This window comes from Hylaeus volcanicus, chromosome 2, assembly GCF_026283585.1.
Source record: "Hylaeus volcanicus isolate JK05 chromosome 2, UHH_iyHylVolc1.0_haploid, whole genome shotgun sequence".
Taxonomy (NCBI): Eukaryota; Metazoa; Arthropoda; class Insecta; order Hymenoptera; family Colletidae; genus Hylaeus; species Hylaeus volcanicus.
In genome coordinates, this window is record NC_071977.1 from 1484345 (window position 1) to 1508079 (window position 23735).

Here is a 23735-nt window from a genome sequence, read left to right on the forward strand (position 1 = left end):
ACGTCCTTACATACATGCACAAGTATGCGATTCGATTAATCGTCGAACGATCGATCTGTCGATTAACGAATCGAATCAATTGCAAAAAAAGTTAGAAAATTTTACGCGAAATAAGAAATTTATTAGATTTTTAGATTTTCATTCATATACGATACGTGCATGAGAGAGCGTTTATAGCGTGCAAGCATGCGCGCGCATGCGATAAACAGGTGCTCGTATGGAATGGAATGTGGCAAAGAATGGTTGCGTTGCGACTTGCGATGTACCGTAGCGGCGCTATCATCGTTGAAATACAAAAGCAAAAGTAGGGGAAACCCGTAAGCGAACGCTTATTGGTTAACGCACGTTACGTGTCGCGGATCGTTTTGTAGGTTGCTTGCTTCGCATTTTCCATCAATTTGTGCATAAACACGAGTTACGTGCGCGTTAGGCTTCCATTCTGTAAGTGTGTCTAGCGTATTCGCATCCAGGCACGCAACAAGTATAGGTGAATCGGGGCACGCTAGTAAAAATAATTGTTTATTTGTAAAGGGAGTTCCGCGAAACTTGCAAATCACGTATCGTCGTATTAGTGAAGTGATGGTGAACTCGACGAACAAGTCGGTTCTTCGATAGTGAAAATTATTAATCGAGTAAACCGAGAAAAACCGACTGTTGCGTAAACATCCTATTTGTGACAATAAGCGACGATATCACGCAGTTATTTTAAACACGTAAAAACTTTGCTCGAATTACCAGTGAATTTGTACGATTACGGACACGATAATTTCGTACTTCTAAGACACGCGACCTTCTCTATTTAAAGATATTCAGACGACCGCGCGTGTTGGTGATTCTAACCTCGTTCTCGTTATACAAAAGCATACCGAGTAAAGACGTCTGTAGGCGTACAAGGCTAAGAAGCCAAGAGTTTAAGATCTGCGTCTTTGCCACTTGGAAATTTCACGATGGGTCTGGGAAATAAGGTATGTAACTTTTTCTCCATGGTCGTACTCTCGTAAAAATGTGACTTCTCATTCGGTTTTTTTTTTATGACATTTATTTCACGTAAAACGTAGAAATTATGGTAGTAGACGAACAGAAACAATAAAATGAAAATTTACCTATCTATGTTCAACGTACGAGTATAATGAATAGTATAATTCGACTTGGTAGGTAATTGTAATTGTTTCTCTGCTCGGATATTATAGGGATTCCGGATTTTGAACGTCGGATAGGTCCGATGTAATCTTTCCTCGATTGCTGTAGTAACTCGTAGTATCTAAAGATGCTCAGATGATAGCCCTGTTCTCGAGGTTGTTGCGCGTGCGCGTGCGCGTGCGCGTGCGCGTACGCGTGTACCTCTTTTCACGATCCTCGTCACGACGCGACGAGGCCAACGGTTTAACAATGACCGTGGCGAAACGCGTGTCTCGCGATCACAAAGAGAGAACCAAATAGAAGCTGAATTGGTAAATAAAAGGATATGCACGGTAGGAATGTATCGCTTCGAATGACTCATGTAGAAACCTGTCAAATTATGCGCATAATTTCTGTACAGTTTAAAGCGGTAGTTAACAAGTTTTGCTGATACAATTGGATTCGACCAATTGCCATGGAGAATGCGTCACCAGATTTGCGATATCGTGCATCGTACGCGCAGAAAGTTGTTTTCGAGCCAGTGTGGATCGTGCTGTAGGATTTACTTGGCCAAAGAATCTTTAGGAATACGTGTTTGTAACGATCCAAGTGTTGATCGATCCATAGAGCCTTTCGATTACGGATTAAATTACGGATAAAATTGATTGCTTAGAAAGGTGGTACCGTTGCGTACGTACGTACGTGTACGCAGGACGAAATGTTGGATCGTTATTTTCGCGCAAGTCTCGGAAGCAGTCGCAGCGTCGGGCAACGGAGTAAACGCTGCGATGCGATCCAATTCGATCCGATCTTATCCAATCCGATACTCGCGACCGAGCGTTTACGTTGTTGTGAATCCCGACGCTTATCGTATTAATTCGTTCAAAAACCGTACCGTCGAATAACTCGAAGGGTTCAACTCGCATATGCGCATGTGGTCGCAGAAGCGTATGCGTATGCGTATGCATCTCGGCTCGTGTGTCGCACGCGTGTGTGTACGCTGTACGCACGCCGGATCGGTCGCCAAAATAAAAAAATAATATCTTCCGCGTTGCGTACAAGAAATGCGACCGACTGTAACAGCGGTCCGCAAAGTGTTTTTCATTGCGTTCCATCATCGACGATCGTTAACCGTAATTGTAAATTTTGCACACTAGATGTCCGAAGAGAATCCAGAGATGCGGGAAATGGCAGCACGTATATGTCGCGATTACCTTCACGGTGTCTGGAAACACGTTACCGCGGAGAACATTACGCTGAAACGTATCAGGTTGGTATACCGATGATAATAATAACAATAATAATAACGGTAATCAACCGTGGTAGACGGTTCGTATTTGGTTGTTCTTGTTCGGATTTTGTCCGTGTACGGATCGTTGCGATTCAAGGTTTTTCATTTTATCACGTATCCGCGTCCGGAATGCTAACAAGTTCACGGAATCGTGAGAATAGGTTTAGGTATAAGAAAAGGCGTAAACCTTTTTTTTTTGATTTTGCAGCGGTGGGTTGAGCAATTGGTTGTACAACGTTCAATTACCGGATGGAGCTGTTCCGATTCGTGGCGAACCTCGTCAGGTTTTGTTACGATTATACGGCCAAGTACACGGAGAGCGGGCTTTGGAAGGACTGATCACCGAATCGGTGATATTCACGTTGTTGTCGGAAAGACGTCTCGGGCCCAAGTTGCACGGTATATTTCCCGGTGGTCGCATAGAGGAATACATTCCTGCCAGACCGTTGCTTACCAAGGAATTGGCAGATCCAACTTTAAGCTCGATGATCGCCGAAAAAATGGCTCAGATTCATACGATGCAAGTCCCGATAAGCAAGGAACCGACTTGGCTTTGGGACACCATGGCCAAGTGGTTGGACACTACTACGGACATACTCGAAAACGTCGAAGATATAGACGTTCGACAATTGAAGAACGTCAATACGATACGGACGATTGATCTAGATCACGAGATTAGTTGGTTCAAGTAAGAATTAGTAGAGTAGTCGTAGTCTCTTTTTTTTTTTTGCTTTGCGATAGTTTGGATTTTTAACGAGTAAACGCTCTTTTCTATGCTTTCAGATCTCTCGTAACACGCCAGAAACATCCGGTAGTCTTTTGTCACAACGATATGCAGGAAGGTAATATACTGTTGCGACAAAACACGCGAAAACCGGAACTGGTTCTTATCGACTTTGAATATTGTTCTTACAACTACCGAGGATTCGATATAGCAAATCATTTCGTGGAATGGCAGTACGATTATACAGCGGCCGAATATCCCTTCTTTCACGAGCGCACAGGATCCGGACCTACCAAAGAGCAGAAGGTATGTTTCGGAGGACTCCGACATCGACTCTCAAAACATTCGTAGACATTTGAACACGGGTAAGACATTGGGTTTTACTATCTTCCGTATAGTATACGCGTGCTCGTGTGCGTATGCGTTCGTGTATGCACATGTGCGCGCGTGCTATGTGCATATGTACATTGCACGTATACCTTTCGACTTGACTCGCGCCCGCTGTTGAAACGGGTAAACACGAATTATAGTCGATTCGTAAAGGAAGAACACGTGTTTGTAACCGCGATTAAATTCTTACCGAAACGATCAACCGTAACGAATACAGAGCAGCTTCGACTGCAATCTACGTTGCGCGGTGAATCACACGATTACGCATACTCGCAATAGTTGCCTCTCTGTAACGATTGTTTTCAATGGAACGGTGTCGATAAAAGCATTACTTATTACCGGAAAATGTTGTCGGATAAAAAATGATTTCTCGATAGATAGATTCGTGAAATTTCGTACCACCAGCGGGTAACTCACGATTAAATTTTACTCCTATTCGTGTCCGACAAACATGCTCTCACTCTTTCACTCACTCACTCACTCACTCACTCACTCACTCACTCACTCACTCACCCACCCACTTACTTACTCAATCGATCAGCCGCTGACTCATTTTTTACTCCTCTCGATACATCTGTCTCTTCCTTTCCTCTCCTACTGGCACTCTTTCGCAACGCTCGCAAAATCATCCGCGATACGCGCAAACACGTGTATATGTACGCGCGTGGTATACTAGTACTCACGTCGTCGAGCGAATTTGAAAGTTGTGTCGAGAGCTGATCGAGGACTGGTTGGCGTCTGCTGCGTGTGTATATATTAGTTTCACAGGACCACCATTCGGTGAGACAAGGCTGATGCCTGCGATCGGCTAATCGGAATAATGGGCGGCATATCGATCTGCCAGTGCGATGATGGATCCTGTTTCGCACCGTACGTTGTGGAACCAGACCGACCGGTGCCACCCACCTTTGCAACATCAGTCCCGTACCTGCGCATCTACGACTCTAGAGTACTTCTACACGCACTCTCGATAGTCGATCCATAATCTGCATTGCTCGATAAATGTACAGTGTCTTATGGGTGGTAAAATCGCGTTCCAATAATTTCCAATTAAGACACTTCACTCGTCGTATTTAAATATTCGTTTTCCGTATTAGAATATCCCTACGAACGTGTATTTACTCCGATTACGCGATTATCTCGTTTTACCGGACCGTAAGATATACATGTATTATACGATCACATAATGCTAACGACGTACCATTCTCGCGTTATTTCGATATTTTTTCTTTTTCAAAAAAGCTTCTCTTTTAGTTTATCCAATTTTTCGTAAAAAAAAAAAAAATTGTACATATACATACATGCATACGTGCATAGGGTTCGTACATGCGTATTATTTACGTGGGTAACGTGCCTTACCTCTACACGTACATAAATACATATTTCATGTACCTACCTATCCATGCATGTATGTATACGCGTACATGTACAATCGAATCTATTTTTATATTTTCACGTATCGTTTAATTATCTTTTATTCGAATTTTGTCATAGATTTAACAGTTTTCTTTCTTCGGCAGATCAACTTTATAAAAAGTTACTTGAAAACGATCGGCAAAGAAGGATCGTCGGAAGAGGAGCGCATCATGATGGAAATCAAGGTATTTTCGTTGGCTAGTCACTTATTTTGGGGCTTGTGGAGCATCGTCAACGCCAAACTGTCGGAAATTCCATTTGGGTATTGGGTTAGTAATCGAGTATCTAGAATTTCAACGTAGACCTTATAATACCGATACGATACTAAACGACTCGCAACCAATTTCTTACAGGATTATGCAGTTTCTAGATTAAAGAACTATCAGTACTTGAAAGAGAAAATTATAGTATCCGGCCCACCAACGATAGACAACGATGTCAGCGACAGAAAGATAACCGTGGTCGATTGAAAACGCTCAATGCTTGATTCTCACGGCATCGAGTATTTACTCTGCGAGAAATTTGCCCGCAACATTTTCACGTGCTCGTGACCATCTTGTCAGGAAATTCTGGTGTATCGCTATTTCGTTACCAAAAATTGTGATACATGTTTTATGATTTTAAGCTGGAAAGCGAGAGAGAATGAGAGTGAGAGAAGAGTGGGAGAGTCGAGGGGACAGTGGCACGAGTGTAATCGACCCAGAAATGGGACAAGTTCGGAGCTCGAAATGAGAGAGAGAAAGAGAGAGAGAGAGAGTGGAGAAAAGAAAAAGACGATGCTTTACGAATTACAAATGTGATATAGAATAAGTATAGACAAAGAGGTGCACAATATTACTTTGTCACCGTAAACTTTTTCAGGGAAATGTTCCTTAATTTCCAAGTCAGGCTATTGACACATTAGTCTAATATTGGAAGTCGGTAACGTTGGATGCCCTTATAATTTACAAACGTATTGTACGTATGAACATGTACAAGCACGCATGTACACATATACGCGTATGCGCGTATGTATGTGTGTATAGCTGATTCATACATAGTTACAATTTCGTTGTACCTGGATTGGATCATTACTAATTACATTTGGAATGGGAATTTTGTACGCTTAATGTTAAGCAGCAAATCGTATCTTGATCGTGTAACACGTATGTATGTGTGTATGTATGTATGTATGCAAGTAAGTATGTATGTATGTATGTATGTATGTACTTAACTATGTTTATCTCGCTTTTCTTGCACGATCGAAGAATATTTAGATAAGAAAACACCGTAAAGATTAGTATGCTGACAGTTATTATCGAATAAATCTTGGATCAGTTTCGGTATCGACGTTTCCTCGTCAAATTTGGTCGATATTTTCTCTCGAAATTTAGTTACGCTTGCGTTTTATTCGTAATATTTTTACGATTGTCGTGTGCATTTTTCATATACGACACGCTACTCAGTGATCGAAAAATAATATTTTAATAAAGTTGAAACAAATATTTTACATTTGTTCGGTTAATCATTTTTTTTTTATGCTTACCATCCCTTGACACCTTACGCAAAACGACGCCAATACAGAGTCGCAAAACCAGAACAATAGGATAATTGTTTACATTTTTACGCTGCACATAATGTTTCGCTTATCATTTCTTTTATAGATTGGAAAGTGGATTACTTTCCACACAAATGGACTTTGACATAACCTAACCTGCGTACATATACGATTCGGTGGACGTCGCAGTATATGATGCTGGATTGGAATCAAAGGATAAAGAAATGTATGGAACGCAACTGTTATGAAAATTCACCGTACGAGCTTTTAAAGTTTTCCTGTCGAAACCATTAACGTTTATTTTTACCAGTTACCAGATTCAATCGTAACTCGGAAATTTACGTAAGTTTAACATATATGCACAAATTTTATACAGACGATATTGCAGCAGCGTTACGCTTTAACGTTCGAGGGAAAATTCTTGTGAACCGTGAACCGAAAATATTTGAGCCGTTTTCGCAGCGTTTCCAAAGCTCCGCTGTCGAATGCGACAACGAGTACCCATAGTTTTCGAGTATACAGTGTACGGTTTTTCGAAGTCGAGGCGATAATATCGTCGTCAGTCCGGGTCGAGAAAGTCGATACGTTTTTCCGTTTACTGTAACACCAATCGTTGGGAAACTTTTCCATCTGACGTGTTAAACTATCTTAAGAGTAGGCTAACTCGTTTTATTTCATGGTCGATGGAACTATTAAACTCTAACGGATGTTTGCTAAGTAATAGGTTTATTCTCCGTCCAGTAATCGTACTCGTTTGCAAAAAAAATAAACAAACAAACAAAAGAAACAACGTCCTTCGGTACATATCCGCGCTTATGTTTCGTCGCTCGTGTATCTTGTACGCTTTCCATCTTTGGAGGTTAAAGCGGTGATTGATAGAGGGTCGCGTTCGGTTTTATCTTTTCGTTCGCCAATGAGATTTATCATCTATTGGAAAATATCCAGGTATACTACATATTGGCTATTTGTATACGTGTATTTGTCCGCGGTATTGTTAAGTTTGCACGTTAAGCAGATCTCAAGATGGAAAAATGCGATTAAACGTTGCACTGTTTCGTTAGATACACGGCTAAATAATAGAGACGACGAAAACTGTGGCTAAACGGGATGATCGGCGATCGATCGTGCGAATAGAGTCGAAAAGACAGGGAACGAGATAACCGGAAGAATCGATAAACGATAACCGGTTCAAATGTTTGCGATTTCGTGTGTGTAACGTTTCTGGGATTATGCCTTAATTTTACATTGATGTAATCGGTATTCCGTCGTTACCGCGCTTGAAAAAAGAAACTAGTTCGGGATGAAAGCGTAACGTCTAGTCTACGTAGATCTAAATCGATGGAAACGATAGTTGACGAAACGACATGACGAAATTAGTGAAGAGTACAGGAATAGATACGCAACACGACATCGATATAAAACTGTCGCCAATTCGATCAATTTGTATCCAAATGTGTACGGAGAGTTTCTGGATCAGTCACGAGAAGCGCGGATCAAAGCGGAGCAGAATGGAGAGAAACGGAACGGAGCCGAGTAAAATAAAATCGAATCGAATCGAGCCGAGCCGAGCCGAGCCGAGCCACATCGCACCGCGTTCAGTCGTCTAATGTATTTTAACGATGCCTCCGGCGCCGTAAGCACCAGCGAGCAGAGCCTGCGTACCATACAGAGAACCTTGCCTCAATCCAAGTCCCACGCCGAGACCGACTAGTCCTGTATTCGCGGTGACTAGGTTCGTGGTGGCTAATGTTGGAGGTGCTGCTGCTATCAGTGGTTGTCTCAACAGAGGTGCACCGAGCAGTGAGGCCTGAAAAATAAAGGTTGTCGAGAGTCGATACCAATCACGTGGCGATACGATACGAATGAAATAAAAATTGAACGTAGAGATAAGATACCTGCGGTCGGACGGCTACAGCGGCGGTTGGTCGTGCGATTAAGGGCGACGTGACAACCGGTCGTACGGCTGTCGCGGTCTTGAACGTGATGCTGGGATCCTTTTGAACGACAGCGTTGAAACCGTTGATGGGGTCGGCGGCGTACGAGACCACTCGACGCGAACCATCTGGCTCGATTAAACTGTAACTACCCTGAACCACGTCGCCGTTACGAGTTTCCTCTTGGGCTTTGTTGTCACCTTGAAAGATTATCGAACGCGTTAATCGACCACGTATCATCGCCGCGACAAGGCTTAACGTACAAATTTGACAACAAGATGCGAAATCGACAATAAGGAATTGTTTAATCGAGCAATGACAACGGATAATAACGTGTACCTGTAAGAGCATCGGCAACGCTGTAACTGAAACTGTACTGAGGATTCGGATCGTAATTTTCAGTTCTGACGAGTGCGGCGGTGGCTGGCGCGGGAATCGCTGCTACTGTCGCCCCGCCAGGTGTGGCGATTAACCCTGCGCCCGGTCCAATTATTCCAGCACGAGCGACAGAGAGGAAAGCGACCAAGTAACCAATAATCTGCATACATTTAAAGAAACGAATGTTACGTAAATCGGCGAATCAGCCATTTTTATATGCGAACAAAGTCACGATCTCTTTTCCGTGTTGTTGTCGCGTTTCTCTTTGAAAAATTTTATTGTATTTGTTTTAACGATCAACGAGATTAAAGTGCACACGACGTTGCTGTATACCGATCAAAAATGTCCGAAAGAAAGACAGACGCAAACACATTACTTTGCAATCCATGGTGTTGTTCGATGTTACGTTACTAACGCGACGTTCCGATATTTCTCAGGCAACTGTGTGTCGTCGCTTTCCGTTAGCGTGTATTTTATACCAGTTGGTTCGACTCGACCCCGCCCTCAACTTTTCTTCGGGGATACGTACTGCGCCCCACTGTACCAAATGTACGCACACGGACACACACAGAGATACGTTTGCATCGAAATCATCGTGGCGGTATATGCGAATGTAATTGATCGTGTCTTTGCCTTTATCGAGAACGTGGACGTTCGTTCGCACCGAACCATGATCAGATTTTAAACTCGCTGGGAATACGTTCGTTAAACGCTCTTCTCCTCCTTCGAGACGCGTGTACTTGAAATCATTTCCACGTAACTTCATTTAACGTCATTTAACGAACGAAACGCGTACCTTCCTCTTTTCGTCTACGCATCTCACCCCTTCGACTCACAGTCGGTCCTCGTGCGTTTCTACGAAATCGTCGGTGTTGTAATTTTTCTTATCAGCATATGAACGCATTCGACGAAAAATGGAACATCCGTCGCGATACTCTAAGAATACACGCTACGACGAAATATCAGGTTTTGCTGTCCCAATTACGGTGACAAAACCGTCGGAGACGAAACACAATACCCTTCGAACTATTTCTAAGTGCAGGGTTGCGAGTTAGTTGATACTAATGTAAGCTAGTAATTGGTATCGTTGCGACATTGAGTAACAAAATCTAGGTGTTACTGTAAGCGGCGATCAAGAATCACGAGTGACATGTATCGCGTTGGCGGTGTACAATATTATCCGTAACCGTCGTTCATATGGGTCACGTAATTGTAGGAGTACTTCAAGGAACAATGTGGAATCGAGCGGTCAATTTGCGTAACCTTATCGTGTCTATCACGATTACAAAATTCCAACTGGTACATGTGAAGAACCCGACGCACACGCGGGCACGATTCTAGAATTAGACGGTTTTAAATAACACTTTAAAGAGTGGTAAACTATTCCTAGGCTACGCAGGAGTAGGGATTTTCTCTTAGATATAAAGAGCACCGCTCATTGAAACTCGTTACTTGGGATATAGGTAGATTTCCAGCGCGGATACGAGTCTGACCTACCATGTTACCCGAGGAGTCGCATTCCACGACGCCAATTACTCAAACTATTTCGAATATCTGAAATAGCTACAGGATATCGTACACGATGTTCCAATCGATCGATATTTCTGATTCTTTATTTACAAATATCGAGATTTCGAACCGAAACCTTATTTTCATCGAAATACAATATAGCCTATGTCCTTCCTTGGGATGCAACCTATCTCCTTGCCTAATTTAATCGAGATCTGTTCAGCGGTTTAGGCGTGAACAAAATAACGGATAGACAGAGTTTTTTTCGCATTTATAATATTATAATATTATACTAGTATGGATGTATCGTATAAATCACGCAGGAATTACATATAATTGAAACATGTGTATACCGTACCCTTTAATGCCTCGCTCGATAATGATGTATCGCTTTGATTTGCATAGATATGCTTGTAGGGCGCAAGAAATTAGTTCAACGTTCGTATTGGACCACGTACCGGTGGTGGTCGTGATCGTGATCGCGGTCGTGGTCGCGGTCGCGGCCGCGTCTGTGTTTATCGAAATTCGTGTCCTTGTACATTTGTTATTTTTCTCGCGATACGTTACGTTTCATCTGTTGCTTAGCGACTATTCTAACGTACGATGCGAAAAGAAACTGCTTTCGGAACTGAAATATTGAAAAAATTGTTTAACCTATCGTGTTAAACATTTTTAATCGAAGATTAATCGCGATCGGATGGATGAACTTCCGAAAGTTTACCGGGCTTTCCATTCGAAGGATCCGGCTCACGGTATGCGAAATTACGATATCGGTGCTTTAAGTAACCACCAGATAAGAAAACTAAACAAAAGGAAGAGTGTAATCAGAAATAAAAATGAAATTTATTTGAAGATACATCCAGAAGTCAGAGGTTTGATGTCAGTTTTACTTAGGTAAGTTGCGTTTTTTTATTTTATTTTATTTTGTCTCGCCGAGTTTTAGGCAAACTTGTGTTTTTCACAGATACGTATTACGCGAACAGCCCAGCACGGAGACCATCCACGAAACCATCGGCGAATTTTTTAACAGATCGCGCCGTGAAATACTTGTGGATCTTTTCGATTACTTCTTGCACGCTAAGTAATCGTTCGATATCCAAAATAGATTACGAGTATCATCGGTATGCAGGGTATCTGTAGACTACGACATCGGTCGCGGATTCTTTACCTTCGTACCGTGTACCGTTTCGTATAACGATTAGCTGCCACTTGCTTCCAACATTTTTCATAAGAATAGATTCCGCGTAAAATATTATATTTCCGATAATGAACTTATCGATTAATCGTAAGTTGGAAAGTTTATTTTCGTAACTAATTAAACGAAAGAAAAATGATCACACCTCGAATATACGTACGAATACATCGCAATACATCGTAATTCTGTCATGTTTCCGGTTATTTACGAAAGGAAGTTGATGATTATTTGACCAGTCGGTCCATTTCCGGTATCAGTAGCGTATACATACACATACGCTTACGTCTTTCCCTTTATTCTCTTTATACGCACTTTCCTGTTCCTGCTTTATACATTCTCTTTAAAATTTGCTATGCAACATCGACACCTTTCGCGATGAATAATTCTCGTTTAATTTTCTTTACCCCTCCAATCTTCTACGTAATAGTCTGTTATAATTAAAACCTATTTAACGGAGCGAATCGTTCTCGTACCTTTGTCGTTGTAATATAAATCGTTACCGCTACGACGTATTTTAATTCGATGCGATTTAGATTGATCGAAAGGGAGAAATATCTATTTCTACAGATCGATGATACGTATAGAATTGGATAATTTATAAATTAAAGAACAACTCGTCTGCATCCGCGCCGAATACATCTTTAATTTAGAAGCTGGTGGCGATGGAGATACAATTACAGGAAAGTCGTATACAATAGAGTAGATGTAGCGCAGCATGCAACTACTTATGCGCGTCCATGTTGCGATATAATAATTCCATCTCCAAGCCGACGCGAGACGACACACGGCGAACTAGACCGAGGCAGAGGCCGATAGCCGAAGCGATCCGAGAACGTACGAGGATACCCGAATAGAGCCGAAGGGCCGCGTGGTGTTCAGAAAGAATTGCTGCGCCCTCAGTCGTGAATCGTGACTCGATGGTCTCAGATCGATGGTCGCGGTGGTCGGGTTCGTCGATTAGGGAAAATTTGTTCGCCGAAAAACTTTGTTTTTTGTTTTTTTCCTTGAACTGCACACGCGCGGGTAATCATCGGTTCGTTATCGATAACCAAAGTGTCTTTTCGTGAAAAAATGGCAACTACTGAAAGAAATAGGAATACTTTTCTTTGGAAGAACAGAGAAACGACGCGTAACTCAACGGTCGGTCACGAAGCGATCGATTTTGGAAGAACCGCTCTCGTTCGGAGAAACTGAACGAACCGATGGCCGGAATACCGACTTGACGGTTTAGAAAAAGACGACAGGAATGGATGTGTAATACAAAGAACGTATTCGTCGGTAGAAGTCAGTGGGGTCGTACGTTCGAATCTGTGGCAATGAGGACGCACGGTTTGGATCGATGAAAAAATAAAGAGTCGCAGTACTCGCGCTCCAAAAGAGGATGAAAGTGTGGTAGAAGAAAGAGGAGTTGTGTTGTTATAGAAGAGTTGGCGTTGGTGGCCATTCCGCCCGCCGCGGCCGTCTGTCTTTCTTGTTTCCATCGATATGTGCGTACGTGCGTGTGTATTCCTCGTAGCCGCGTTTCTGTGCTAGCGTGCATAAACGTAGTTTGATTTCGATACGTATACGCGGGTACGCATTCGTGTATACGTCCGCAGTCGTGCGTTCGCGCGTGGGGCTCGGCGATGTCAGAAGTTCGTCGTACGAAAGCAGTGATCGTCGGTTGCGTTTGATAAGAATGGGATTTGTGGTGATTGGCCGCGAGTCAGTGCATTGACGCCGAGTTACTTTACGCGAGAATATATGCGAATACTTGGCGAAACGTGCACGCATACTTGCATACCTCCTTTACGTACACAAAGTGGCACGTAGGTGCTGTCTGCGCGTGGGTGGGTATGTATTCGGTATGATGTAGGTGTGAGCGCGCATTCTTTGTACATACGTACGTGCAGTTTGTGGTAACGTGTAATGGCATGGAAATGAGGCGTTCGCGAGTGTCACCCCGAAAGATACGCCTCTCGCCTGGAAAGCTACTCTGTGCTCCAAACTCGAAAGGAGAATCCTCTCGCGAGTGCTCGTTCTTACCGGTTCGATCTTACCGGCATCGCTGAGTGCGTGCTTTTATGCGTTTTTCTATTCGTTCCGTTTCGCTATTTTCCGGATTCGTTTCCAACTCCATCACCACCAACTCGGACAAAATGCGATAACATCGAATTTTCGATAATCGAAAAGGGTCTCGTTCGTGATTCACGACATCCCGGAACCTTTGGATAGCGGAAAGAAAAATGCGCAACGAGTGGCTAAGAATCTTGATCGCGATAACAGTTTTCGCCCTTATGGTTCACGGTAAGTTCAACACACTCGATTCCTTTCGATACCTTTCGACACTTCTTCTTCCCGTAAACCTCCAACCCGACCCCTGAGATTCTATTCTTTGTTGTCGCGAATCTACCGTCAGCTTTATTCTTTCTTTCTTTCTTTCTTTCTTTCTTTCTTTCTTTCTTTCTTTCTTTCTTTCTTTCTTTCTTTCTTTCTTTCTTTCTTTCTTTCTTTCTTGGCTCTTTAAGGTTTATCGTAAACACGAGTTGACGTAAACGTGCACGCATTTATTCGTTCACGACGAACCGTGCGAAGAAATTGATTCGATTGGTACTGTTGTCGAACGATACTTGTTTAGTTCGCGAGTCGGTTGTCTCGGTACAGCATTGCAGATAAAAATCGAGCACGAGCGAAAAAACACACGAACCAGTCTGGTTGCCGCTTAACCAAGTGTCCGTTGTTTAAGAACGATACATCAGAAATTGCTATTTATATATGATTATATATGATATGATTTGTATCGAAATTTTTACATTATGTAAACATTACGTAAATCGATCGATTGTTATCGCTGGAATCGACAACTGTTTATGACTGGACGTCAATCGAATCGGTTTTTAATACCTCATGCCATGATTGAACTAAATTAAAGAACAAACGAATAAGTACATTGTCGTTTGTTCTTCTTTACCTTGAACTTTGTTCGTGAATGGATAGATGTTTGCGCGCGCAATATGTGTATGTGTGTGTGTGTGAGCGAGTGTACGTAAACGAGCTGCACTCACCCATTTAACGAAGCAAGTTTCGAAGCTCTCTAAAAGTAAAATACGATTTCGAAAATAAGAGAACACTCGTTTGCGTAAAGGTCGACTTTTATTAGTTTGAACGAGACGATTCAAGTAAACAATTACTTGGTAGATAATAACGTCGAATCGAAACAAATCGAGGAAAATGTTTACGCGCGTTCGAGCGGTGATCGTTGGTATTCGCGTTTCGATTATCGCCGTTACTCGGATCTGTCTCCCGTAATTGAACGCGGTCTTTTCATTCGAATTCCTGGAAACAGTTGTACACATATACAGTTAGTAATCCGGTTCAAGTAGGCGGTGGGTAGGGTGTGTACCATACGTAAATGTAAACATCATTCGTGTGGATTTCACGTTGCCATCGACTCGAAAATCGTAAACAGTCGGCTCTCTCAGGACGAAGTTCGGATCGGCTGTGCCCTGGAAAAAAAAAGATACGATCGAGCGTTAGATATTGGTTGGTCTATTTTCGTGGATGGAAAGTCTTGCGAAGATAGCCGAGTTTTACCGACATCAAACGAAACTATTAGGTTATGTGCGATGCTGTGCAACGGACCGAGCGTAGGTGTACCTACTACTTGTGACTTTTACAACTTACGATACATGGACTTTTTCAACGTTTTCGGATTAAATTCATTCCAAACAGTATTTATTACCGATGAGATACAAATCGAACTCTCCTCGTTGCATGATGTTTCGGTCCTTTCGAAACTTGTTCGCAATTACGCGATGTAATCCGCCACGAAAATGATTGTTGCGCTCGCTATTGATTCCAAACGTGTCCAAGGGTCAGAAATTCTCGAGTTTCCTCGTAGACGGGCTTTATTCTCAAAAAGTGAAGTTTTGTATGTTAGGCCTACCGGAAAGTTCTGTCCATTTCTAGAATGAAACAAAGTAATAAATTTGTCGCGCTTTGAATAAATTTGATCGAATAATACGATTTTGATTGTTACGATTTTAATATATGCGTATATTTATTCTCCAAAACGTTGCCTACAGACGGGTCGAGACAGACTGACTTAAAACAAAAGAATACATATTTACAAGGTCAAGGCGCGCAAACACATACACATACTTACATACCCAGGCGCACAAACACATACTTAAGAAACGGATACACGTACATATATTCTCAACATTTATCGTTATTTATGACATCTTTCCAGCGTGATCGCGATTTGTATATCATTTTTAACGAATATACGCATACTTGTTGAAACTTGTTGCAACCGGATCGGACAGAAATCGCTACTCGTTAAACAATGAAAATACATGTCTCGCGCGACAGCGGCAGCGCTTTTGGGGAAGATAAAGATTCCGCGAGAGGATGAAAAATCAAAAAATGCTTTTAAAGCGGAGAGCTGTCGTTGATTTTTCTTGTTCTTTGTTGGAAAAGCACAGTAGCACGTCGTGTGGTGTATGGTATCGTACCGTACCGACATCGTGGTGTGTTGTGCTGTGCGCGGCAGTCGCAGGGGAGAAACTGGACGATCGATAGCCTCGGTTCGCAAGACAATTTCTCCCGGAGCTCCAAAGAGCGAGAGAGCCATTTAAGGATTCCTCTGTTAGGTATCGCTATTTTTGGTCGAAGAATATAACCCGAGACAGGCGAGAGGAACAAATAAACGCAAAGGAAAGAATTAGCCGTGACAAAAATAAAGACGGAGCGTCGATTGTTTCTGATTTACGCTAGGCTGCCCGCGATACGTTGCTCTTCTTTTTTTTTTCTTCTTCTTCTACGAGTTTGGACAGCCCTGTTCGAAAAGAACTCGGGTAGGGTGTGTCGGTCGAACCCTCTCGGAGGGTTCCTTGCGTCTTAGGTTTCCCCCGCGTCTCAAGGAATTCAATGGTTATTCCCGTTTCGTCTTCTACCCTCCCCTCTTACAGGAATATCCTTCTCGGGGATAGAATGTAATGAAACTGTTCCTTTCTCCGTGGTCTCTCTCCTTTCCTACCTCCCGCCCCCTTCCTCCGCCTCTCGTTTCTCTCTTCACTCGGTCGCCATCTACTTCTCTTCCATATGCAACGTATATTTCGCGGAAGGAACTGTCTTCTAGACACGTCTCTGCATACACTTGGCGTATACGTGTTAATAAAAGGCGAGAAGAAAGTCCTATCGTACCATGTAGATTGCAATAATACCGACGACACGCGATCGAAAATTTCGAAGAAATTCGTTTCCGCGGTTACGACGATCCCGGAAAAGACGAGAGAGACAAAGAGCACAGGAAAATCGTACGGTAACGGATCAGACGGCGAACTATGAATCGCGAGAGGTAATCTTCGCACGGGGAAATAAATATTTATCGAATCGCCGATATCGAAAATGTTAACGACGAAAGCTCAGCTTAGACGGCACGGGATGAAAATGATTTGTCACCGACTTGGTAATGGTTTCGGAGTAGGACGATTCTTGCGATGGTGTCCTTTTGGAAACTCGCCAAATGCAGTTTGGTAGTTCGCGATACGTACAACTTCGGCAGTTTTACGCTGTTTCTTCTTTATATGTACTCACCTCCGATTCCTTTGACCTTTGTATATCAGGTGCGCTGGAAAGTAACGTCCTTTCTTTTACGTTAAATTCAAAGAAATTTTTTACAAATTTCTATGTTTAATTATTAATTATATAATCGCTCCCGTTATCGATAGCCTGTTGCCATCAATGAGCTGATGAACGACAAAGAAGCATTAATAAAGTTGCAAAAGCGACATTATTTTCCGGTTCACCTACTACATTGTTCAATTTTCGAACTAGGCGTGCGTTCTAGCTGGTTTTCGTATTACGTCTTTGCCCTTATTTTTTCTCATCGACATCGTTTCTTCTACGTTCGAACATTCGTATCGTGGCGAATCATCGAGTGCGTCGAGGTGTCGATCGAAGAAACGGATGCGGTATAATTGAAACGCGAATGACGGTAGAAAACGAAGGAAAATACATCGATGAATCAACGATCGAAAGAACCGCGGAAGGGAAAGAAATAGCGGGGAAGCTGGGAGAAGAGAGTCATAAGCGATCGAGACGAAAGGGAAGAAAAGAAAGTAGGAAAGGAACAGGAAGAAGAAAACAGGAAAACTGGTAGGGTAGAGCCACTAGGGGTAGCGGAACCAGCAGAACTAACAGAGCCGAAGCAACAGCGGCAAATCAATACTCGCGTCGCAGTCGCGAAGCCGTATGCCAAGTCATCGTGTATTCGAGTGCCCTACGCATCTTTAATCTCTGTGCATTATCTTTACGCTCTATTCGCAGTTTCGGAAATTAACGGTTTGTCGCTGAGAGACCAAAGATTGTCAGCAGGCTCGCGCGAATACGTACGACATACTAGGGTGTCAACGAACTCTAGTACCGCGAATACACACATGTACGTACGTGTTATTTTTATTGATACGAAAATAGATCCCGAGAAAAGAAGTATAATTGGATTCGAGGATATATCGCGAGGAATACGATAAAAATAAGTTATCTAGTTTGCGATTACTTAATCATTGCTCGTCTGGTTTTTCCTTCCGAACGACATTTGCATCGATCGAGTTAATAGTACACGAAGAAGTTGTATACACGCGTTGCACGGTGAAACGAATGATCGAACCACTCGTCTCGACGGAGATCTAGCCATCGTGAATGTTGCTCGTAGGCAAAATAGGGATAAAGTAGAGTGCTTAATGAAAAGTGGAACAGAATTGAAAGGATGGTCTCCTCTGGTTAAATGAGAGAACGAAGAAGACGAAAGTACAAGAACCGGCGAGCAAGAGAAACGAAGAAGCGGTGGATACGATGGAATACAAAAGGAACGAGAGCGACAACGAGTGGGCAAAGTTGGTTGCTGGCATAGCTTGATTCGGAGGAGGTTAGGACTGAAATGAACCGAGATGCCTCGGGCCTACCGAGCGCAAGAACTGCGCGCGTTCGTCCGCGCTTGCTCGCTCGTGACTCTGTTCAACAGCGAAATATGAAAACTCCGGAGGCGATTTTAATTTAGCCACAGCGTCTATTGTTTCCGAGTGCTGAGTCAGGAGCACAAAAGAAGAATGCACGAATGTGTGAGAGCGTTGCGCGCGCGCGAGCGCGTACAATTGCGCGCGTCTAATCCAAACGAAAGACCGCGAGAGATATTTAGAGGACGGGTAAAACATGAAGTAGACACGTCTGCTAGACGAAACGAGTAATTGAGAATTTTTCATTAGTTTCCTTAGTTGGACTAATGCTATATAAACGAACCGTTTTATACGGTTTGTAACTTGTATCCGAGTCCTCGATGTCGATCGACTGAATCGACAGAGTTCGGGCGAAATTGTTCTACATGTAACCCTTTCACTGCGGGACGATCTCTGCTAGAAATTCCAAGTGACGTAGAGGTCTGAATTGAAAAAAAGATATCAGTTTATAGGAAATGTTAAGACGGAACTTTTTTATAATTACAGTTTATTCGTAAGACGTTTAGTCTCTAAAATAGAAATTAAGAACGTAGAAGACCATTTTTCTAGGAATTCGATTACGTTTGAAATAGCGAAAATGAAAGCATGGTTAGTTGACAATTACTTATTTGTCGATATATTGAAAAATATTACCTCATAGAGAATGACGAGACGAAACTTTGATATATTTACAGTTTGTTCATAGGACGTTTGGTTTCAGAGATAAGAATTCAAAATCTTAGAAGACTTTCTTCCTGAAATTCAATTTTTCCAACGAACTTTTAACTTTTCAATTATTATTTCCGAAACTAACCATCCTACGAATAAACTGTAAATATAAAAAAGTTTCTTCTCGTCGGCCCCTATGAGCTGATATTTTTTTTAAATCGATTCAACGAATACAAACATTTCTCGGAGCTTATCTCTCGAGGGCGTATATGTACGCTCTCCGCAGTCAAAGGGATAAGAGTACTCGTATGCATTTTAGTGCATTCTATCACATGTACAAATGCATACGCGATTCTCTCTCTCTCTCTCTCTCTCTCTCTCTCTCTCTCTCGGTACGCTCTCGTAACTATTCGAAAAATCTTGAAATTACATTTGATCGCCGTTTGAAACGTACACGATGGACTCGTGCCATATCCATAACGTATGAAAAAGAAAAAAGTACACACGTGTACGGATTTTCGTAAATACAATAACGCGCACGGTTCGTAGTTTGCAGCAGACATTCGCGTAGACGCGAGGCATTTCTCGAGCGCTTTCGTTTGGGAAGTTCGAGTACGATTAGGATTTGCAGACTGCGAAGCGATCGTAGACAACTCTGGTTCATCGAGCGTTCCTATACGTTCCATTCCAGAATTCCTATAGCTATACCCGAGATAGTTGAAATAGCTCGGTCCGAGCACGATGACTGAAGCTGTTTACCCCAGCACGTTTATCTTCGTCGTATAGGCATAGTCGACGGTTTGGAGTAGCTATGTAGCACAGCAGCCTACGATCGCGACGTAAAAAGCGTACGTGCACGCGCGTGGATGAGTGTGCATGAGTGTGCATGAGTGTCGGATACAAATAGAGTCGAACGTAAAAGGGCAAGTACGAAATGACGTAAGACGAAATTACAGAGAACTCGCTAGCAACTTTCCCGATAACTCTGATTATACTTGATATACGCGTGTATCACTTTGAATCGTTTTATTTTTTCAGGGCAATTGAGATCGCCGCGCATAACGGAACATCCGTCGGATATAATTGTGGCGAAGAACGAACCGGTAACGTTGAACTGCAAGGCGGAAGGTAAACCCCAGCCAGTGATCGAGTGGTACAAGGACGGTGAACTGGTTCAAACGTCACCGGGAGATACGAAATCCCATCGCGTTCTTCTTCCTACGGGCTCTCTTTTCTTCTTAAGGGTAATGCACGGGAAAAAGGAACAAGATGGCGGGGTTTACTGGTGCGTCGCGAGGAATCAAGCTGGCTTCGTTTCGAGTCGAAACGCTACCCTGACTGTTGCAGGTAAGCCAACCTCTTACCTTCTCCGTTACCTTTTCCTTTTCCCTTTGCCTTCTATTTCGCGTAATGGAAAGGATCTAGGGTTTCGCGAGGTAAAACCGAGTAAAAGTGTTGTATCGCTTCGAATAACTTCCAACGGCGAAGTTGCGACCGATTTTATATCGTTTCGTTCTCCTCGCGACAGGACGATACGTACGTACCGCGCCGTGTCGCGTGTAACGGAAGGGAAAAATCAAATCGAACTACTTTTGATTTGTACGAAATTGAAAACGAGCGAACCACGTTCGAGCAAACGGAGCCTGTTCGGACGGTGCCGAGAGTTTGTTTAGGGCCGATCGATATTCCCGCTGGAGTAGCGAACCGAGAAAAGATAGGTAGCGAACTCTTCGACATCGAGCACGCTTACCCACGCATCTTTTATCGATACGTTCTAATTTTGATCCCGATTTCGATCTCGATTTTGATTTAGATCGCTGTACGGTTACAGGAATAGTTTGGACGGTAGACATTTTACTCGTCTCGCAATGGTTTATCTCTGAAATCTGTATAAATAGCCCTTGATTTAGTTTCGTCGATTAAAAGTGACTTTGCTCAACAGTTTTCTAAATCAAAAGTAAACGTAACATTTTTAGTAATTCGTTGGAGTGAGACAGACAAGACTTGGAGCATTGTTTAAAAAATGAGGCGTTTTAGTTTTGTCCTATCCGTGCGACATAGACACGCGGCCGCGCGTGTACACACCTATACCTACGTACATACATGAACGTATATCTATGGTATGTGCGAGGAAGAGGAAGAGCGAGACGGGAAGGGGGAGGAGAAGGAGAATAGAAATCGATACGGAGCTGTATCTACGTGGAACGTATGCTCGGCCAACATGGTGCTGTGTTGCGCGACGCGATGCAGGATAATTTGCCATGATGCGTATTACGCGAATAAATGTTTCAGCAAAATGTTAATCATCGGTCAGATCTCGTACGCTTTGTATCTCCCTTTGCTCGCTCGAAAGAGAAATGATTTTTCCTGAACTTCGGTTAACGATCGCTTCCATCGTCTCTTTACGAAGAAGAAGAATTTATACACGCAACGGATAACGACGATGACACGAATCTGGTCGCGTGTCTCAGGAAATCCGTCTAAAAACTATGCTTCAGGTTTCGCGCATATTTTTATTCGTCGTCCTCGTTACGCGGCGCGTATTTACGGTTTCTCTGTTGATGCTTGTCGTTCGAACCGCGATGATCAACTCGACGGCAAAGATGGCGATAGCAATGGCGGTAGTCACAAACGGTAGTTACGGCCGACTACTATGAATAAGGCTTTGTGCTGCGGGCACGCTGCTGTTCATCCGACATGTACCGAAATAACCTCGTTGGAAATAAAAACGAAAAGGAAAGACGAGAAAAAGGATCGTAACGAAAATATAGAAAGACAGCGCGAATGCGCCAATGAAACGGATGCGAGTAGAGTCGCGATCCTTTCGGTTTTGAATCGATTCTCGATCGATCCAACCGATTTTCTCCGAACTTTTCTCGCGGGATAAATAGGAGAATGTCGGAGTCGGAGTATTTCAGTTGGAAATATTCGAATCGTTCGGTTATCGAAATTCTCATCTGCCGTTTTTCTTTTCTTCGTGTCTCGCCTGTGTGAAATAACACCTATACATCGTTTACTTTGAACCCTGAGCTATACGGGAGCCCATTCCGGTCCCTCGTTCGCTCCATCCAGCGCGTATCGATTAGCCGGACGGCATAGTACCGCTGGGCTGTGCCAGGGTTACTTCGCATGGCTTTTAGGGGAAAAAGAGAGGAAGAAAATGAGAGCTCGAGGGTTAGACGAGCTAAGGGAACGAGGGACGCATAGAACAAGACGGAGACAGACGGTGCGAGCAAGAAGGTGTTAGCGAAGGCGAACGCGTTATAGCTTTTAATCCCGATGCACGAGACAACGACGGCTGTTCTCTCTATATCAACACCAATTCGTTGTTGACACAAACTGTCGCCGCAGCACTTTTCACTTATTTGCATCCGACAAAGACCCGAGCAGTCAGCCTGCAGCTGGCGCATAATAGTTGGTTCGAGTTATTTAAAAAGTACGAAAGGAAACCGACTTCGACCTATGACTCTCTCTTCCTGTACCAGCGAGTGTTAGTTGCTTCTCTTCGTTCGCGTTCACGGCTTTCTTTCGTTCGAACGAAGATAACTCGACCAACATTTTATATCGTATACAACTTGTATACTCGACGTACAGACTCTCTGTACGTCGAAGAAAAGGAAGGATTATTATTGTACCGATGCGAAATAATTATTAACTATCGAAGAATAATTAAAGTTGGCTATTCGATCGAATAAGAGAATATTTTCGCCAGTTTATCCGTCCCGAGCGTAACTCTTTCTGCGAGTTTGATCGGCCCGTATCGTAAGGAACAAACGCTGTCGAAACAACGGCTCCATTCAGTCCCAATGGCGTACATAGTAGTAGGTACTTCCGGCGTGGACAGCCAAGTTTGCAAGGCGCAGTCCGAGGGTCGCGGTGCATACAAACGTTTATCGCGATATGCAATCTACGAGCAAACGATAGATATCGAAGATCCGTATACGCATTCATATTCGTATTCGTATTTATACTCGCATTCGCATTCGCATTCGCATACGCATACGCATTCGCATTCGAATTCGTTTTTGTTCTGTTTCGCGACTGGCGTGGTTAAACTCCGTCTTTAACGAGATGCTGCTTTTCAACGAGGAGTATGATTTTTTCAACCGACTTCGAAAAGGAGGAGTTTACTCAATTCTTTTTTCTCTCGAGTACTTGCAAAATTTCAAATGTACCGTACTTTTTTTTTTGTCTGTCCTTCGATGCGGTGCTTTTTGCGAAACACTAACGCGGTACATGTTTTACTCGATGCGACGTTTGGAAAGTTCGAACGCGAGCACGATAACTACGCGTTACGCGAACGGTAATAGATATTATTGAAGTTTGTTGCGGTAAGCGCAATTTATTTCTCCGATCGCTTGTGCGCTACGTACAAATCTCATTTCTGTCTAGCGCGCGATGTTCTACGGTGATATATGTGCGTGAGTACGTCCAACTGCCACGCCTACCGACACTACGGTTTAATTGAGTAATCGAGTACCCTCGCGACGATGCCTGAACCGGGAGGAGAGTCACTTACAAACCTCCCCGATCCCGTTTTACTGCGCGTTCTCTCTCTCTCTCTCTCTCTCTCTCTCTCTCTCTCTCTCTCTCTCT

The 23735-nt window shown here is 43.1% G+C and overlaps 3 protein-coding genes and 1 long non-coding RNA gene across 7 annotated transcripts in view; 2 read left to right on the top strand and 2 right to left on the bottom strand.

The window, feature by feature from the left end:
• Nucleotides 1-327: 327 nt before the first annotated feature.
• LOC128872630 (choline/ethanolamine kinase) lies at nt 328-6429 on the top strand. 2 transcript variants are annotated; one of them, XM_054115507.1, is made up of 6 exons: nt 328-965; nt 2277-2389; nt 2619-3098; nt 3194-3440; nt 5045-5209; nt 5294-6429. In XM_054115507.1, exons 1-6 carry the CDS (start codon nt 948-950, stop codon nt 5408-5410), a joined length of 1140 nt encoding a protein of 379 aa, XP_053971482.1. In that variant the 5' UTR covers nt 328-947; the 3' UTR covers nt 5411-6429. The 2 variants fall into 2 exon arrangements, with proteins under 2 accessions (XP_053971482.1, XP_053971483.1); XM_054115508.1 differs by lacking the exon at nt 328-965 and adding an exon at nt 1301-1451.
• On the bottom strand, nt 6089-10564 carry LOC128872635 (larval cuticle protein A2B-like). Its single transcript, XM_054115514.1, has 4 exons — nt 9166-10564; nt 8751-8949; nt 8373-8611; nt 6089-8284 (listed from the first exon to the last, which is right to left on the bottom strand). The coding sequence occupies exons 1-4, from the start codon at nt 9175-9177 to the stop codon at nt 8081-8083; spliced, it is 654 nt and encodes a 217-aa protein (XP_053971489.1). The 5' UTR covers nt 9178-10564; the 3' UTR covers nt 6089-8080.
• A 3077-nt stretch (nt 10565-13641) lies between these two features.
• Nucleotides 13642-23735, top strand: part of LOC128872617 (roundabout homolog 2-like) — a 21038-nt gene continuing 10944 nt past the window's right edge. The window contains exons 1-2 of the mRNA XM_054115483.1: nt 13642-13779; nt 20178-20486. Coding sequence (XP_053971458.1) covers nt 13719-13779; nt 20178-20486 — 370 coding nt within the window. The 5' untranslated portion in view covers nt 13642-13718. The remainder of the gene's footprint in view (nt 13780-20177; nt 20487-23735) is intronic.
• Nucleotides 13774-23735, bottom strand: part of LOC128872640 (uncharacterized) — a 12907-nt gene continuing 2945 nt past the window's right edge. For 2 of the 3 annotated variants that reach the window (XR_008456232.1, XR_008456231.1), the window contains exons 2-3: nt 15215-15437; nt 13774-14978 (exon numbers count right to left, since the gene is read on the bottom strand). This is a non-coding gene — a long non-coding RNA (uncharacterized LOC128872640). Of the gene's footprint in view, nt 14979-15214; nt 15438-15511; nt 15716-23735 lie in introns of those variants that run through there. The other variant, XR_008456230.1, reaches the window with a different exon arrangement.

Excerpts from the sequence above, each read along its gene's own strand:
- LOC128872635 (XM_054115514.1), bottom strand. Across the intron at positions 8,612-8,750 it reads CGTTGCCGATGCTCTTACAG|GTGACAACAAAGCCCAAGAG; the intron begins GTACACGTTATT and ends TAATCTTTCAAG. Across the intron at positions 8,285-8,372 it reads CTGTAGCCGTCCGACCGCAG|GCCTCACTGCTCGGTGCACC; the intron begins GTATCTTATCTC and ends TTTATTTTTCAG.
- LOC128872630 (XM_054115507.1), top strand. Across the intron at positions 3,099-3,193 it reads CACGAGATTAGTTGGTTCAA|ATCTCTCGTAACACGCCAGA; the intron begins GTAAGAATTAGT and ends CTATGCTTTCAG. Across the intron at positions 5,210-5,293 it reads AAATTCCATTTGGGTATTGG|GATTATGCAGTTTCTAGATT; the intron begins GTTAGTAATCGA and ends AATTTCTTACAG.